General features: G+C 53.2%; 1 protein-coding gene across 2 annotated transcripts; it reads left to right on the top strand.

Annotated features, from left to right (window-relative positions):
• The first annotated feature begins 1,289 nt into the window (after positions 1-1,289).
• Positions 1,290-17,825, top strand: LEMD2 (LEM domain nuclear envelope protein 2). Of its 2 annotated transcripts, XM_032462853.1 has the most exons (9): positions 1,290-2,090; positions 3,776-3,816; positions 6,968-7,043; positions 8,912-8,988; positions 9,925-10,004; positions 11,642-11,787; positions 12,813-12,914; positions 12,992-13,094; positions 16,247-17,825. In XM_032462853.1, exons 1-9 carry the CDS (start codon positions 1,355-1,357, stop codon positions 16,395-16,397), a joined length of 1,512 nt encoding a protein of 503 aa, XP_032318744.1. In that variant the 5' UTR covers positions 1,290-1,354; the 3' UTR covers positions 16,398-17,825. The 2 variants fall into 2 exon arrangements, with proteins under 2 accessions (XP_032318744.1, XP_032318745.1); XM_032462854.1 differs by lacking the exon at positions 3,776-3,816 and having other exon boundaries at positions 2,029-2,090.
• Positions 17,826-18,456: the final 631 nt, after the last annotated feature.

Raw genomic sequence — 18,456 nt, 5'->3', positions numbered from 1 at the left:
CACTGGCAGAGGCGCCATGCCCAGGGACCCAGGGCAGGGACAAGGAGGGTAGGCAATGGGACCATAGGGAAGGAGGGGAGATTGGAGGAAGGGGAGAACTGAACTGGAGGGGTAAAAATGGAATGGAACCTATGGGGCTGGCAGTACGTGTTTGGGAAAGGCAGTTGATGAGGGATGTGGAAGGAAAACAAAGAAGAGGGAGGTGGGAGGAAGACTATGAACCATAGTTTTATTTCCATTTGTCACCACTCCCCATGCTTCCCTTAGAGATTTCTCTGCTAAGAGCCTTCATGTAATCAAATAGCACTCCTGGTGGGAGGTTCTACACCACACTGATGCTGCAGACAAATGGATTATGTATAAACACTTAGGAGCAAGTGCCAAGCACTGTCCTGAGCACCATATACAAATTACCTCTTCTAATCCTCACAGTAACTCTATGAGGTTCACTGGCCAACAAGCTAGAAATGTTTTTGTTTTTTGTTTGTTTTTAGAAATGTTAATCAGGTATGATCACATATCTAGTAGTGATGGAGCTGGGATTCGAGGAACCCCTACCTAAATCCACACATGACACAAGGCTAGGTCCCTGGGGTCTTCCCCCACCCATCTCTGCTCAGGAAAATCCCAACATCCGACCACAGGGCCTCCTCCCACAGGCCAGAAGTGCCCATACGAGCCCAAGGGTATTTGGCTTTTCTGCCCCCATCAGGCAGGAGCTCCTTGTGGACCAGCATCTGGCCAAGGGCAAGACCTGCACCCTCTTGAGGCTCAATATCAACGATTGAATGAAGAGCCAGGAAAACACAGAGGCCTGCTGGCCATGATCTGTGGTCGGACAGGGTCCCAGAGCATGCCTGGGGTCCACTCCAAGACCCAAAAAAGGCCCTTCCCTGAACGCATTGGTCCCCAAGCCAGAAAGAGGCAAAGGATTCTGTCTCCCCACTTTGGGTAGTGACTTGTCTTTCACCATTAAGCAATTCATCCGTTAAATCAACATTTTATTGAGTGCCTACCACATGCCAGGGACTGCGCAGGGAGCGGAGGATTCAGAGATAAACACCGCTTGGTCTACAGATGAGAAGGACTGAGCAAGATGGGAAGGAAAAAAGGGAAACCAAAAGCAAAACCAAAATCCCCTCGGACCTCCCCAACATGGCGATCTTGGAAGCCGAATTTGACCTCCTCGCCATGGCCCTCCTCATCACGGCCCGCCCATCGGGCAGGCGTAGACCCTCTCAACATGGCGGCCGCGCCGACCTTCCCTTCATGGCGCGGGGCCCCGCCCGCTCCGCTGCGCCCGCCGGCGGGAACAGTTCCGGGTACGGTGCGCGCCGGGGGCGGTGTCCTGGCCATGGCCGGCCTGTCGGACTTGGAGCTGCGGCGGGAGCTGCAGGCCCTGGGCTTCCAGCCAGGACCCATCACCGACACAACCCGGGACGTCTACCGCAACAAGCTGCGCCGCCTGCGGGGCGAGGCCCGGCTGCGCGGCGAGGAGCGGCAGCGGGAGGCGGCCCGGGCGCGGGGCGAGGTGCGGCTGCGGGAGGAGGCCCGGCTGCGCGAGGAGCCGCCGCTGCGCGCCTGGCCCGCCGCGGCCTCCCTGCGGGCGGAGCCCTGGCCCTCCCCGCCGGCCTCGGGCTCGGTCTACGCAACCCTTGGGGCCTCCGGCGATCTCGGGGCCTCCGCGGCTTCCTGGTCTGGGAGCCGCGGCTTCGCCTACCCCGCCCGTCTCGCGCCGCTCAGACGCCGTGCCTCAGTCCGGGGTAGCTCCGAGGAGGACGAGGACGCCCGGCCACTGGACAAGGCCGCGTCGGGCCTGGGCCACGGAGTCCGTCGCTGGTGGTCCGCGTCCCCGGCCCCGGCGAGGCTGCCCTCCGCCCTCCTCGGCCCTGACCCCCGCCCAGGCTTGCGGGCGACGAGAGCGGGTCCAGCGGGCGCGGCGCGGGCCCGGCCCGAGGTGGGGCGGCGGCTGGAGCGCTGCCTGTCCCGGCTCCTGCTCTGGGCCAGCCTGGGGCTGCTGCTCGTCTTCCTGGTCATCCTCTGGGTGAAGATGGGCAAACCCTCGGCGCCGCAGGAGGCGGAGGACAACAGTACGTCCCGGGCCGGCGCAGGGGAGGGCCCTGGGCGGGTGTGTGTCCACCAGCACGACCACCCGTTCCTTTCAGCGCCCGTCTGCACACTCCTGGGCCTTGTCAGATGTCTCTGGCCGTCTTCTTACCTCCAAACTTTGACTTTCCTTTCTCCAGCTGTGGCAGGAGAGAGCTGGGATTCCTACATCTGCAATAATTTCTGTCTTTACTTTATCCTGTTCTCATTTTCTACCCTTGCCTACCCTACTAATCTCCCTTTCGCCCACGTGCTGGAAGCAATCTTTTTGTAGTCACTTTCACTTTTCCCTCTCCAGAGAAAGCCCTCTTACACACTCCTCTAACAGGCCCGCCCCCATTCCTTTGTAGTTCTTTCTTCCCTTTTGATTTCTTGCTCATTCACACATTAGTGCCCATTTGAAGGCACCTTAGGTATCACTGCTCACAGATAGGAACTGGTTGGGGTCCCAACTTTGCAGCACCAAAAAGGCCACATACTACACTTCTTTGGACCACAGGACCCTCATTTCTCAAAAGGAGATTATGCTAGCCCTGCCAATGAGACAGGTGTGAAAGAACCCTTTAAAGAGTTTAAACTGATGTAAATGGTGACATCTATCATTGTTTGCAGCACCTTCCTAGAGTGTGTTAAGAGAGAGCCCTGTGACTCAAGGACATTCCCAGCCTTGCTTCTGTCCACATTTAGTTATGTGATGAGACATGCCAATAAGAGGTCTGCAGGATACAGTATGTTAACAAATAGTTAAGGATTTGTGTATTTCCTGAAAGGGAAATTACCTTCTCCCATAATCCTTGGCTCTAGTGTAATAGGAAACAGTATAGAGATCATTTCATTATAAATTTAACTACAAGCGACTCCTGTTCACAAGTTTTAATATTCTCTGCAAAGAATGAAAGTGATTAATACTGTGCCCAGCCTTGAGCCCAGGCCACATCTTTAAACGCCTAGCAGAAACTATGAGAATGCAGGGGAAAGCTAAATTATGTCCTAGCTGTTGCAACAGATGGATGTTTGGGTGTACGAACAAGTCTGTGGGCATGGGGATCCCAGACTTGTGCACAGACTCAAATAATTTCTTGACTATGAGAGCAGTTTATCCACCTGCTAGTCAAGCTAAGCAGACCCAGGTGTGTCATGGCACTGCAGTGGTGCTGTAACTATGCTGGTAATGTCAAACAGTATTACTGTCATACTCACTGCTGAGATGCTTAAAGACAACATCTTTACATATACTGGGATTTACCCAGAGTTCCCCACCCGTGATGGTATCAATCCCTGTTTAACATATCATTGTTTACAATTTACAAAACCATCGTGTTTGTTATCTTGTGTGAGGCTAAGTCTGAGTTAAGCAAGGAAGGCTTTAGTGATCCTATATTATGATGATGAAGAAATAGAGGTTTTTGAGTAGTTGCCCAAGATCCCATGGGTAAACATTCTCAGCTGGGATTAGGATCCTGCTGTCCTAATTCCTAATCCAGGACTGGGAACCCCTTACATTTTACTGTCTGCATTATTTAAATGCTTCATTTAGATGACATCTTTCTAATCCTTACCTTTATGTTGCTAATGTTTAACTTCCCCTAAATTTTGAGAGCGGTCCCTGTTTGTACCCTTTTCTTCAGCCCTCACTTTTAATTTCCTCTGTTTCTTTTCTTGGTCTCAGTGAAATTATTGCCAGTGGACTGTGAGAGAAAAACAGATGAGGTGAGTGTGAGTTTCTCTAGCCTTTGTAATTCCTCCCAAGGATGTTAGCCTCCATTAAGAGATAAACTTGCCCAGAAAAAAGATCATAATAGGATCATTTTCAGAAGTGCTTCCTGTAATGTACTAGAATCATATCATGTTCTGTGATGTTTGTGTCAGGATCAATTGTGGCAGTGAAGGAGTACTTGAAACAGAATTGAGCTCCCAAGATCCAACCCTGGGCATATTATAGGAGCTCTCCCATCAGTCACAGCATTGAGGACTTTGATCTGCCTAAGTCCGTCTGGGGAGATGCAGTAGGTTGTGGTTGAAGGACCTCTCCAGCTCCCTGGCTTCAGGAGGAAGGGCTGACCACTTTTTAAGCATCAGGAGGCCAGGTTCTCCATTCTGCATTCTCCAGTAGTATATCTGTGGCTCTGAAAATGCTGTTCTGGTTTGAAACGTCATTGAGGGGGTTGTTTTAAAGACATCTGAAGTGGAGTTAGCCCTCTTAGTCTGTAGATTTGTTTTATGAAGCTTTAATGTTCCCTACAAATAATATTTGGAGAAGGTGAGCAGCCCCGTCCATTTACGAGTCATGAAAACAGCATTAGCGAGGAGCTGGGATGCTGGTACGGTTGGTAGTTTGGGGAAGAGACGGGGCCATAAATTTTCAGGTTATAAATCCTACCAGGAGGAGCCTTGTGCTGCCAGAGGGCATGACTTAGTAGTCTAATTATTACGTGTGCGATGCCAGGCCTCCCCGAACCCTCAGTGCACATCTCTAGGAGCCTGGGGGCTGGGAGAGAAACCACACATGGTCATTCCTACACCCCTGCGTTGACTCTCTTACCTGCGTTAATGAAGGGGCATCCTGATTCAACCAGTTTTATTTCTCTATGGCTCTTGCCATGTCATATTTGAGGGTGTTTTTATTACATTTATTTATTGCATTCATCCACCAGATATCTTTGCTTCCCTATTGTTTTGTTAAAATAGATTCATAGTAAGTATACTCTGCTGTCTATCATAAAAGCTACAGTTGATGATTAAAGGAAGTGGCCCAGAAACATAGCCAGAAGGGGAAATGAGAATTTTGAAGGCTGCAAACAAAACCAGGAAAAAATTAACTTTTCTGTAAGGCTTCTCTGGTGATGTTAGTTTTGTTTGTCTTTTGCTTAGAAACGGATTCCCTGGTTTCTATTTCTTGGTCCATCATGCCTCTAAATGTATCAGACCCATTACTGAATGACAGGTTTGCTCCTTGGCCCTCCTCTGAGCTGAACGCGCTCACGCCCCACTTGAGTGAGCCCACAGGCACCATGCAGGTCCTTGCTAAAGACATGCTTAGTGAGCTGACAGCATGCTTGTAACTTCAGAGCATAGAAAGGCAGGGTCTGGGCCACGTCATCTCAGGCTCCCATCAGTTGCTGTGTTGGGCTTGGTTGAGCTGAGATTTCGTGGGGTGCCTTTGGCCTTCAGGGAGGTGGGGCACTTCTTGGTTTTGGTGAGGCTCTTGCTGAAAGTCTCATTCTTTGGGTGGCCCAGGCTCACCCAGAACCCAGAGGGGTATTTGAGTTTCAGATATACGTGTTCTTTCCCTTCTCAGCCAACTATGATACTGTTTTTCTTTCTGCCTTTGTGCTACTGAAACCATGGGGATAAACTGGGAGTGGGTGTGTTGTCTTAATCAGGCTGTCTCGTCGTCTGGTACCTTCTGTCCTTTAGGTGGTATCAGCCCTGCTTTGCCAAAATGTCTGTGAGTTTGGAACACTGTTAATTGTTACTGCTTTTTTTTTGTGTTTGTGACAATGATAGATGTTGAATGTAGAAGATTTGAAAAATGTGACAAAAGTCACCAATGATTCTACCACATAGAGATAACCACTATTAACGTTTTGGGAACATTTCCTTCCCACTTTATCTCTCTATGTGTGTCTGTAGAATGGGGTGAGATCTCTGTATGTTTAGTTACATTTAACACTTAATTTTCAACTTTTCCCATATTGTTAAATATTTTTAAAGTAGTTGGGGTTTCTAACTCTACTAGTGAGTTGTTTCCAAACATTTCTAGTCATGTGCGTAAATCTTGGTTACATCATTTAGTACCTTGTCGAGGCTTAAGGTCTTTAGGCACTATGAGGGGACACACCTTGGTCTCTGAGACTGCTAGAAACCAAATCGGATCATGGCAACAAATAAGCCCCGAGAAGCAAGGCGACTTTGGTTCCTTCTGTAGTCGTGGATCCAGGTCCAGAACCGAGACTTTCACCTTCTGGTCCAGGGCTCCGCCTGGTGACAATCCAGAGGAGGCCCGGAGGTGGGGGTGAGGTGGGCTTGGAGTCGGCTGGCCAGACGCGATATGGCTCCACCACTTATGAGCTGAGGGATCTTAGTGGCCTACTAAGGTCTCTAAACCTTGGGCTCCTTGCCTGGGAAATAGGGGTTCAGTGAGGATTCAGTGCTCACTCACGTGTAGACCACTCAGCACAGCCTCCGGCCTGTCGGCCGCTCAAGGAAGAGCAGCCTTTTTATAATGTTCTAAATCCAGAAAGTCTAGCAAAATGGTGTTACCCTGTTACAGGTGCTAGCGGAGTAGGTATACAGATACTCCTGTTTTCACATGCAGATGACATGTTTCTCCCTCCAGTTTGCTTGAAATTTTCCTTTTCTAGGGCAGTCCAGTCTAAGATGAGACATTTGCAGCAGATAATCTGCAAAGTAGGCAGTCCATAGGAAGGTGGTAGACACCTGACTCCAAAAACAGATGGGGGGCCCACGGCAGAGGCAAGACCACGTTGTGCAGCACCTGCTCTTCCCTCCGAGGAGGCTGGGCTCCTGCGTTTTCCCACAGCCACGTTGCCTCTGCTCCACAGCCCCAGTGCATGGCCTTTATTCCGGCAGGAACCACAGGGCAGAGGCCCGGGAGCCTCCAGGGGGGCAGACTGCTTTCAGTCTGCCTCACTTTTACGGTGTTCTTTCAGTCAGTTACCCTGGTATTTATCAACCCCATCCCTGGGCCCAGCACCACTTGGCAGAATTTGTTGGTGTTTTTTCCTTAAAGTATGAGGTATGCCTTGCTGCTTAATACTGGATGGTGAAGGGGTAAGACCAGACAGACAGCCCCCCTCACGCACCCCTCCTTACTGACTGCTGTCCTGTGCCCTTTCAGTTCTGTCAGGCCAAACAGAAGGCGGCCTTACTGGAGCTGCTGCATGAACTGTACAACTTCCTGGCCATCCAAGCTGGTGAGTAGGTCTCATGAGGCTTGGGATTCCGTGTGCACAGGTTGTGGGCCGAGGCTGGCAGTGGGAAGCCGAGACGCTCTGTGGTCGTCTCCCAGAAGACACACTCAGAAACCAAGTCTCACCTTCCCCACTTCCCCACTCAGACACATCCTTTTTAAGCCTTGTGTCTGGGCAAAACACATTTGGTTCTGTGAGGGTCCCAGAGGTCCTGGCACATGCATGAGCCTTTCAGCAGATGCTCTCCCTTCTCTGGGATGCCCCCCAGCTAATGTTTTGGGGGTCCATGTTGCATTGGAAGGGGCCAGGTTCCAGGTCTTCTCAATCTGGTTCCTCCAACCTGGAGGGCCTCCCTATACCAAGTGGTCAGCCAGGCGAGGTGGAGAAGCCTGTGCAGGGGGCAGGCGTTCTGAGGGGTAGGCCGAGGACACTTAGGCCTGTCCAGCCCGCCAGGGTCCTGGTGTCTCCATCTGGCTGTGGGATGTCAGATAAATCTCTGATATCTTAGAGCCTTGGTCTCTCCATTTGACTGAGTCATCTTGGGTCTGTCTTTTCTTGACAAAATGAAAGTCAAGTGCTGTTCTCTAGAGGAGGGCATTCCCAACACCCTCATGAAACCCCCTCTGAAAACTCCTCCATCCAGGAGGCTCCCTCCCCCCTGTTTTTATTTGGTAAACTCATTCCTTGAGGCCAGAGTTGACACCTGAATTATACTGTGTCCTTCCCGACACCTGGTGTCAAGGAGGCTCTCGAAATCACTGATGACATAGGTGAGTGCTCAGGGCTTGTGCCCATGTTAAATATATTTGGCACAAGAACCAGATGGAGCTGTTAGGTCTGTGGGATGTTCAGGAGGTGCCTCTCCCATGCAGGGCCAACCCTTGTCTAAGGTTGTCACTGGCAAATCAAGGTTGGGTGGACTTAGACTGGACCCTCAGTCCTCAGGGCCAATCTTGTGGGCCTCAGCTCTGCCACCTCTTCCCTCCTGACTGGTGGGAGGCTGAAGGTGGTCAGGGAGGCATCTGAGAGATGTAGGAGTTGGGGCTTACAGCATCACAGTCATCGCGGGCATTTCTCTTATGGCTCAGGTGCTTGGCATATACATTCTGGCCTAAGGGGGTGTTCTAAACCTTTGTGATTCAATTGTGGTCCAAGGACCAGCAGCATCCATGTCACCTGGAAGCCTATTGGAAATACAGAATCTCAAGTCCCATCCCAAACCACAGCTAGGCCCTTTTCAGAGGGAGTGGCCTTAGGCCAGGCCTGGAGACCTGGGCAGTACTCGGGGGGAGGCTCCCAGCTCCAACCTAGCGGGGAGCCAATGACCAGGGAGCTCAGAAAGGAGCTTTGGAGCCCCACACCGGGGCCCCACTGCCCAGCACAGAGACCCATCCTCTGGGGGGCATTTTGGACATCCTCCCCAGGGCCCTGCAAAACTATGGGCCTGGCGTTCCAGGTCACCTGCCAGCCCGTGTCGTGAGTCGGAGTCCCTGCAGTGCCGTGGTCTCCCTGCTTTCTCTTTCCTGGGCTGTGTTTATTTATAGTGCCGCCCCAGTACCTTCCAAAGCTGTCTGTCTGATCCTTTTAGGGATCAACTGCAAACAGACCTTGGTATTGGGCCGCTTTTTAGTCATTTAATGCAAATCGCTGCACCGCTTTGCAGGTCAGGTTTTAATGATCTGGAATCGATCCAAGCTAAGTGGCTTTTGATCTCGCTGCAGAGTGAAGATGCCCCACAGAAGCCGAGCCGCTGGGCCACACGTTCCGCATCAGAGCTGATGGCTTGATTCTCGCTGCAGTTTTTAGTCTGTTTCAGGGTAAATTTTTTTCACCTCTTCTTTGTGTTTCAGTGTGTGTTTTTTTCCTCCTAGGTAATTTTGAATGTGGAAATCCAGAGAAGCTAAAAAGCAAATGCATCCCCGTAATGGAAGCCCAGGAATATATAGCAGTAAGTAGGCTGCAGTGCATATCCGTTCCCGGGAGGTCCTGGTGCTTTTGTATTGATCTTTCAGGTCCTGCATTTTTTTCCCTTTCCATTTTGTGTTTGCTTTTTGGCTTGTTTGCTTTCCTTTTTTAAAAAAAAAAACAACCTTTTTTTTTTTTTTTTAACTCAGTTGAGTGTTAGGCTACTTTAAGTGAAGGCAGGCGCCGAGGTAGGGGTGACTGGGAGCCAGAGCTGGGCCTGCCGGGCAGCTCACTCCTGACCTGCTGCTCCTGGACCAGCTGGCCTGGGCTGTGGCTGCTGCCCCTTCCTTAAATGGCGCTGTGACTTGCTCCTCCTTAGCTCACTTTTGCCCCTCCCCCCAAGTCTCAGCAGCTTTAAGACGTTTAACCTGCCATTCTCTCCCCTCAGGATGACCTCTGGGTCACTCAAGGTCCGTTTTGATCCTCCGTGTGGCCACAGGATGATAGAATTGTAGATCTTAGGAACTAGCAGAAACCGTAGGGACCACCTAGTCCAATTTTCATTTCACAGATAAGGAAATTGAGGCCCAGAGAGGGGCAGGAATTTGCCCAAGGCCACACAGCTGGGACTGGCCTTTGGGCCCCCCACCCCCCAACACATTCACTTTTCCGTCTTAACAGCTGCCGGCTATTTCGCTTAGTGCTGCAGTCCTTGAGAAAATTACATTCTTTCAGCTGTTTCTGACCTGCATTGTTTTCCTGTGTGTGCTTCCGCATCACCTCCTCTGGTTACAGCCTCTTCCCTGGCTCTCATCAGCCCCAGATTTCCTTCCTGCCAGTTTGCTGTGCATTTAGTGGAACAGGGCTTTGGGGCATGCGAAAGATACGGAGAGGGCTCCCTTAATTCAGCAGCAGCAGAATGTTGCTCCAGCCGCTCCTCCCAGATGCAGAACTAATCTTCTCCCGCCCCCTCCCACAGAATGTGACCAGCAGCTCCTCCGCCAAGTTTGTAGCCGCCCTGACCTGGATACTGAGCAGTAACAAGGACGTGGGCATCTGGTGAGTGTAGGTGGGGGGTCCTGAGGCGCCCGCGACCACATCCTCACCCATCAGCTGTCTCTTGCGCTCCAACAGAGGTGACTCAAGCTTGAAGTTAGAGGGCAGGTCTCCCAGTGGGGTTGTTGGTGAGCTTGGCATGAAGCTGGGCAGCAGAAGGAGAACCATTAGGAATGCAGACTAAGGAGCAGTTCCAAGATGAGACACGAAAACCCAGGTACTGGGACGTTCACCTCATGTTCCGGCTAAACCTGTCTTAAGGAACTCAGTCTGTGCCCCTTTAACTCACTGGTCCCTCATAGTTTGCTGGAGAAGGCATTTTTCTGTACTTTCTTCCCTTGGTGGTAGTTTTCATTTGTAGATGAAATGATTCTGTATGTTGGATTTACTCAGTATGGAAATTGTAAAAAGAAAGACTGGATTTTATTCCGACTGGGCGGTTCCGTCTTGTTTCTGTCTCTGGCGAGTACCCGTTAACTGAGATAGTGAGCCCTTCACCCTCCTGAAAGGCCCCATCTGGCTGCTGATCCCAGGGGTTTGGGAGGTACCAGCCACCAGGCAGACACCAAGAATCCCCTGCTGGAGAGACACTCGCCTCATCACCCCCTCCCACTCAGGGTTTGTCAGGGCCTCTGTTCAGGTTACAGCTCCTGATATTAAAGCACACTCTAGGGTTTTGTTCTCTTCCTCTCTAATCCACCCAAATTACTAATTCCTCAGCACTGCATCCAGCAGAAGCCCCCCAGGCAACTCAGCCAAAAGCTTGATGACTAGATGCATGACAGGATTAAAATTCATTGGCTTAAAAAAAAAATTAAGCTTCTCTGAGTGGCTGAGTGATTTTCCCATGTGTTAGAAAAGGCAGAGAACACACATTTTATCCTCAGCAGCGCTGAAGCTGCTAACACAGAGGAATGATGACACTGCCTTTTCACGTTGGGGAGGGCAGCCTGGGGGCGGGGGGCTGAGCCCAGCTCCCATGACCAGTGTTAAAAGTGGGTTGTGAGAAATCGGGGCAGTTCAGATACCAACCATTGCAGTGTGCAGTCCAGAGCAGGAGCTTGTCACCTCACAAAGGAGATGCGGGTGTTGGGGTCCGCACATGTCCTGATGCCACCCCGCTGGGGTCAGGGTGGAGGTGCTGTGGCTGAGGTCTGCCTCCAAGGGCCTGATGGTTTTCGTTCTCCTGAGCCTCGTGGCACCCCATGGTCTCTACACTTAAACAGCTTATGTGCCTCCTCGTCACGGAGGAAAAGCACACCCTCCCAGACTTTCTGTCCTCGCCATGCCGTGCAAAGCCAGCGATTCAGTAAACATTTCCATTTCTCTGTGCTGGAAGGTGGGGATCCAATTTACAGTTTAATCTTCCGCACGCTGAGAGGGTCTGTCAAAAACCCAACAGAGGGGGACGTCACTTTAGCAGTAGGGGTTCAAGCCTGCTGTCGTCTTTAAAGTTTTATTCTTTCTAAGTAGTCTACATGGGAAATTTCTGGAAAGAGTGCAACCAGGATAGTCTTTTTTATAAGCAAGTGGAGGCCTCAAAGCCCCTCCTTCCTTCTCATCCTTCTTTTTAAAGTGAGGCTGATACCGTGGCTCCTCAGAGCTTTTGAGGGAGTTGACAGCCCCATGTCCTGTTTCAGGTTGAAAGGGGAAGACCCGTCTGAGTTGGTGACGACGGTGGACAAGGTGGTCTGCCTGGAATCCGCCCGCCCCCGCATGGGGGTGGGCTGCCGCCTGAGCCGTGCCCTGCTCACAGCTGTCACCAATGTGCTCATCTTCTTCTGGTGTAAGTCCTCCCGCCCTTTCACCCCTTCCCCTCACCACTGGGACAGCAGCTCGCACACAGCACCTCCCGGGAGCCCAGCTCAGCACACTCCTGGGCATGAGTGATGAGTTATAGAAACCCTGGCCAGGGGCGCTCATTTCTGTCTAGTGCACCTGAGGTCTGCCTAATAAAATAGGAGATGAACAAGTCAGCCTCTGCCATGAGTTGTCTTTACCTTTGGAGACTGGGTGCCTGGAGCGTGAAGATAACTAGAAAATGTCCTTGATTTGGGGCAGGGGACCATCAGCATCCCCGAGAGAGAGCCTGGCCTGGCCTGGTGGTGGGCATTGTCCTTTCCAGGACCGCAGAGTGCCGGCTGCTCCGAGGGGGAGACACAGCAGGAGCTTGGCCTAATTTTACTCCCTGAACAATATAAGCATCTCTTCAGGAGCTACAGATGCCTGATGAAAGCAGGCAGGGCCCAGGGTGCTGAGCTGCAAAGGAGAGTGCAGGTCTTGTCTCCTGACCTCAGGGGCTGCCTTTAAGCGGAGACCTCGGGGTGTCTCTGAAGGCAGAAGGCTACGTCACAGAAAATGCAGGCTCTGCAGAGAGAGCCAGATTCCAAATCACAGGCCTTCTAGGCGTGCACACAGCTCCCTCACCCACCCCGGCCGGCACAGACATCATTATCGGCAGCTGCATCTCAGAATACAAAGAGCCTGCATGTATATATGTATGAAACGCTGGTTCTGGTTCACAAGGGAGGAGATGAAAGCCCCGGAATGAGGCTGGGAGGAGCCGAGATCCGGTGGCTGGGGATGCCTCTGTGGTGACAGCCGGCGGGAAAAGGATGATCACTTAATAGGCTGTCCTCCCTTTGCATTTCCGCATCCTTTGTTTCCTGCTTGCTAGCCCTGGTTCTGACACACAGTAGGTACCCAGGACACCCTCGGCCTGCAGCACAGCAACTTGCCCTTGTGAGAGCCAGTGAGCCCCTGAACGGAGAAGGTGAGGGAAGGAATTAACGGTGCTCTGTTCCCTCACAGGCTTGGCCTTTCTGTGGGGGCTCCTGATCCTCCTGAAATATCGGTGGCGGAAGTTGGAAGAGGAAGAGCAGGCCATGTATGAGATGGTGAAGAAGATCATAGGTGCGTGGCCCCTGGTGAGAGCGCTGCTGGCGCCTGCCGGAGGATCCTCACCCTAAACAGTGCCCTCTGTCCTGCAGACGTGGTCCAGGACCACTACGTGGACTGGGAGCAGGACATGGAGCGCTACCCATACGTGGGCATCCTGCACGTGCGTGACACCCTGATCCCTCCGCAGAGCAGGTGAGTCCTGGGGCGGACCCCGCTGGGGAGGAGGCCTGGAGCCTCGAGTCAGTCCTGCGGGGAGGGGTCCAGCTCAGCCCCAGATCACAGGAGTTAGGGCGCCATCCACACCTCCTGCTGCTCCTCCAGCCATCAACTCACTATGGCAGATCAGAGGCCCGAGGTACAGAAGCATGGTCCCACTCCTCTGTAGAGCTGGTGGACTGTTAGTGTTGATACTGATTGGGGTGCTTTGGGCAGCAAGTCCTAGACCCCTTGCCTCCCTGAGTGGCTCTGCACGAGTGGGAGTCCAGGCACGGGCCAGCTGGGTCTCTGGTTCCATTTCTCTCTGACTCTCGCGGCCCTGCCCTCCGCGGGTGTTGTCAGCTGGCTGGAGTTCCTCGTGCTCACAAGATGGTGGCCAGCAGCTGGCTGCCTGTCATGCTAGCAGGGGAGAGACGGGTTTCCTTTCTCTCACAAGCGAGAGGAAACATCCCCAGAAGCCACCTGTGACACACTCTTTGAGGCTCTGCTGGCCAGAATTGGTTACTCATCTATTTTTGAATCAGTCACTGGCAAGGAGAAGGAGATTGTTTTTCAATCATTCTTTAACCACAACCCATAGTCAGAAACACATCTTACTCAGCTGAGATACAATGTCCAGTCCCCACACACAAGTGCACACATGTGTCATGGGAAACGGTTTCACAGCAGTGAATGGGGTCGGCTTCCAGGGGCACGGCCTGTGAGAGGCTGTTGTCATGCATGACTCCAGGACCACCTTCCACTTGGGCTGCAGATGCTGGATGGGTCCCTGACAAAACCACGATCGGGTAGAGTTGTGGAGCAGAATCTCAGGGGGCAGCCAGCAGAGCCTACCACAATGTCGGCTCAGCCTTGGCTGTGGTCTCCAGCCAGATGCCATCTTTTGCTCCAATGACACTAAGTACTCTTCCTTGCTGAACGCTCACTGTGACTGGGCACCACTCTGAGCCCTTCACAGGTGCAGGCTCACTCCCTCCAACCTCAGCAGGGCCCTGGGCAGCAGAACAGTGAATACCCCATTTTACAGATGAGGAAACTGAAGCACAGGGCAGTTAAGAAACTTGCTCAGAGACCTACAGCTGGTACCACTGTGTTCCCAGTGCAAGGCTCTGTGTCAAAGTCACTCTTTTCTGTCAACCCAGGAGGAACTGGAAGAGTAGAGCATTTACGGGCCCCTTTTTAATGTAAAGTTGCTTAATAACTTTCGTGTCTAACGCACCCTCTGAGACGGTGGCAGGCATGGAGCTTAGAGCAGACTGACCATGGTGTGGAGCTTGTGCCAGCTGTGGTCCCCAGAAGGGCACACAGCCCTCCAGCTCTCAGAGAGGCTACGTGGTAGATTCAGACTCCCGCCTCATTTCTGGCCCTGCCCAGAGTCGTCATCACGTGACCATGGGTCACAACCTGTCTGAGGTGTAAAGCAGAGATAATACCACTGCCTTGCAGAGGGCTGCGGTGAAGAGAGGCTTTCATTCATTCATTTTCTCAACAAATGTTTATTGAGCACCTACTGCATGCCACACTTCACTGGGTCATGGGGGAGACGGTAGGGAGAAGCAGAAGCAAAAACCTCTGCCCTGCTGGAGCACCGGTTCTATGGAAGAAGACAGAAGACAAGATGCATAAAGAAAATGCGTGCTATTAGATGGTGACAAGTCCTAAGGAAAAGGGAGCAGGGTGTCAAAGGAGGTTGCCTCACCCCTCCCTGAGTCAGCACGTCGCACTTGAACGCTCATCATAGGACCACACACAGAGGCACTTAAACTCGAGCAGGAAGTGGCGTTGCAGCTTGTGACCGGCCTGAGCCACACGCCTCAGCTCCTGTGCATCAGTGGAGACCGCAGGCAGGCAGCTGCCCCGCAGGGTCTGGGTTCCTGTTGGTCAACCCCGGGAGGCTCCTGCCTGGTCACCTTTCAGCCTCTTGATTCATCTCCCAAGCCACCCAGTCAGTGCAGCCCAGCTCCCGACTTGCAAAGACATTAGCTCCTGTCAGCCCTGTGTGGGTACACTCTGCCCTGTGGATGAGGGCCTGCTTGTCGTGGGAGATGGAGGGAGATCTGGAGAGCTTGCTCAGGGAGGCAGGCAGGGGTCTGATGAGAGCAGCTGGCTCGGGCAGGCTTGCTCATTACCTGGTAATGGGCAGCCTGGGAAGAGGGGTTGGGGGTGAGGCAACCAGTCCACAAACTGCTGGCTGCCTACCCCTCTGGGACCCAGTATGAGGGGCTCAGTCCCCAAGTGGGGACTGCTAAACAACCGTGGGGTTTGGTTGGTGACATGACCTGACCCCCCAGGAAGAAAGGCCTGAGACCCCCACTCTGCCTCCCGACTCACTGGCCACCTCAGGAGCATCCCTCCCTTTGTGCTCCCCCGGGTGAATCTCCTGCTCCCATAGGCACACACGCACTCTCTGCATATGGGGTCATAGGGCGGTGGTCTGCAGTGCAGATGAGAGGCAGGGGCTCACCAAAGCGTAGATATCAAGGCAGCCTTCCCTGACTGCCCTAGAATGTACCTGTCTAGTCTGTAGGGAGAAGAGGAAATAAGGGGCTGTCCAAAGGGATGCAGGGCTCTGCTGGGACTCTGTCCACGGCAAAGGAACCTGCCTGGTGACTCTGATTCCGAGAGCAACTCCAGCATCTTGGCCTCCCTGGCTGGATGTTTAGTTCATCTCCATTCCTTGAATTGCTGTGGAGTCTGAACTCAGCAGCCCAGTGGCCACTCTCTAATTAGCCCTCATGAGGCATTAAGATGCAGCCAGCACTGATGGTGGGGCTACCTGGCCATGGCTGCTGCAGTAACAGGTCCCAGCAAGAGTCGGCAAAGCACAGCCCCTCCCCACTTGGACACCTGGGGTGCTCTTGACGCTTCGGCTCCCTTTAATTGAATGCTTTTGGAGCAGAGAAGGTTGAGGAATCATTTCTCTGGGGTCCAAGGAATTTCCCTCCTCTGCAGGAGTCCTGTTAGTACCTGACCGCTTTTCCTCCCGCCGATAAATTCTGCGTGGGACCTTAGGGTTTTGTCCTCCACTTCATACAAAGGGCACCCCAGACCAGCTCACTTCTTGGCAGCGCTGGGCAGGGTGGCCGAGGGCATGACTTGCCCTCTGAGCCTAGCCCCTCTTGTTGCAGGAGGCGCATGAAGCGGGTCTGGGACCGGGCCGTGGAGTTCCTGGCCTCCAACGAATCCCGGATCCAGACGGAGTCCCACCGTGTGGCGGGAGAAGATATGCTGGTGTGGAGATGGACTAAGCCCTCTTCCTTCTCCGACTCGGAGCGATAAACCCTGGGCAGGGGCCGGTTCCCAGTCAGCCTGTCCCAGGCCAGTCCCTTCCAGGGACGTGAGAAGGCCACCATCCTGCCGGTGCTGAATTCACACTTGCCTTGACTTTCACCCTCCTCTTGACCCTGGTTCCAAAGGTCTCTCTGTCTGACTTTTCAGAGATGAGCTCAATATGAAAGTATGGGCTTCCTTGAGGGGCAGAGGGGAGAAGCCAGAGGTCAGGTGGGCAGCTGTCCTCTGCACGGGTCTGATCCTCTCTGCCCCATTTTGCTGGCAGAAAGGGGAGATGGGTTTGTTTTCCATGAAAAGAAAAGGTAGAAGTACAGTGGCCGTGAGACCCTGCAGAGCTAGCGTGTGGTTGGGTGGACAGCAGCTTGTCCACTGCGAGTGAGCGCCCGGCAGCAAGGTGGGCACCATGCCTGTGGGAGGTGGGTTGGGATGGTGGGCTGGGGCAGCAGGGGTTGGGAAGCAGCTTGGTCATGTGCCTTCGGGGGATGTTACTTGGGAGCTGAGGGATGAGGGGAGAAAGCCAGCCCTCTAGCTGAATCGGGCCTCTTATCCAGGAGGGGAAAGAGGCTAGAAATTAGAGCAAGTACTGTAGGACAACTATCTAGAAACGCTGGCTCTGGCGTGGGGGGCCTCATGTCAGGTGGAGTGAGCAGCTGGTGTGGCTTCCTGGGAGGAACCTTGAGTTGACCCAGGGCCAAGAGCAGAGAGGAGGATCGAGGCTGCCGCCAGTCACCAACCTGGCAGTGCCACCGGAGGCAGCCTCCCTGGTGGGCCTCTTCACTAGACCAGTGCAGCCACAACACTGCACCCGATCGAGATTCTAGGACCTGGGGAGCCTCGCGCTTCCTGTGGGCGAAGATCATCTGGTTGACAGCGACCGTGGCCTCCCATCCTGGGGCAGTTTAAGGAGAACTTCAGCGTGGTGCACATTGGTGCTGTTCCTGGGCACAGAGGCCACCGCTGCCCCCTGCTGGCCACCGGCCGAGCGTCCTTATGGCCCCCGTGCAGCCCATCCGCCGCTAGGCGGGAGCAGGCTCCAGAAACACCCCACGGGGGGCCTTATTAGTTAAGTGCGGGGAGCCTCTCCAGCAGACCACATCCTCATATGTTCTCATACGCGGCAGGCGGGAAAGGGGGCCCGCAGAGGAGATGGAACAGCTGCCTCCAAAAGGCATTAACCCCCCTTTCTGGAATTATTGGTATCTTTTGTTTCCTTAATAAAGCTCCAGTCTCCCTCATTTGAGCAATACACTCTCATTTCCTCTGATGTCTGGGTGAACAGCGGGGCTGGAATCCAAGTGCTGGCCCGGTGGCAAAACAGAAGTCTTCTAATCAGGCTCCAGCCAGAAGAATAAGAAACTGCAGCAGGCTTCAATATCAGGGTTGAAACTGTTGGATAAATAAACTATTAAAAATGGATGGTTCTCATCCGTGGTTCTTTCCCTTTCCCCCAAAGCAATGTGTAAGGAAAGGCAACGTGTGGAGTTACTAAGCACTGGCCCTGGAGAGGTCAGCTGGGAGAGAAGGCAGGAGCAGCCAAGCGGGGGCTTTGGGCCTCAGCCGCTCTGTGACTGGGTCCTTGGGCAAACCACACTCTCAGAGCCTCAGTTTCTATGTTTATAATACAGTGTGACCATCCTACCTTTTAGGGTGAACTTACAAGATGCCTGCTTGGTCCCTGTGGGTGGCAAGGGGTGGGAGCCGATAGGCCCTCTTTCCTCCAGCCCCATTTCTGCCTCCCCTTCAGGCCCCGGAGGCCCCTGGATGTGCTCTGTGCCAACCCTGGGATGAAGAGGAAGGAAGAGCCAGGTGAGTTCGGACAGGGCTTCTCGAGAGGTGATGGTGTGTCCTAAGGAGACAGGAAGTTGAAGTTGGCAGCAGACTTGTCTCCTCTGGGCCCCGTCACAGGGGAGAACACAAGTGTAGCCCGGGGGACACATGGGGGTCCCCCAACTGCAATGGAGGCAGGGGTTTGCTGGGGATGCTTAGGGGGTCCTACGGCTTCCCACCAGCACCGCCTCTACCCCCAGGGCAAGCTGCAGGTGTGGGG

This window comes from Camelus ferus, chromosome 20 (genome assembly GCF_009834535.1).
Source record: "Camelus ferus isolate YT-003-E chromosome 20, BCGSAC_Cfer_1.0, whole genome shotgun sequence".
NCBI lineage: Eukaryota > Metazoa > Chordata > Mammalia > Artiodactyla > Camelidae > Camelus > Camelus ferus.
This window is presented reverse-complemented; position numbering and strand designations above follow the sequence as displayed.

Excerpts from the sequence above, each read along its gene's own strand:
- LEMD2 (XM_032462853.1), top strand. The coding sequence starts at position 1,355 with ATGGCCGGCCTGTCGGACTTGGAGCTGCGGCGGGAGCTGCAGGCCCTG. Across the intron at positions 2,091-3,775 it reads GCAGGAGGCGGAGGACAACA|TGAAATTATTGCCAGTGGAC; the intron begins GTACGTCCCGGG and ends TCTTGGTCTCAG. Across the intron at positions 12,915-12,991 it reads GATGGTGAAGAAGATCATAG|ACGTGGTCCAGGACCACTAC; the intron begins GTGCGTGGCCCC and ends TCTGTCCTGCAG.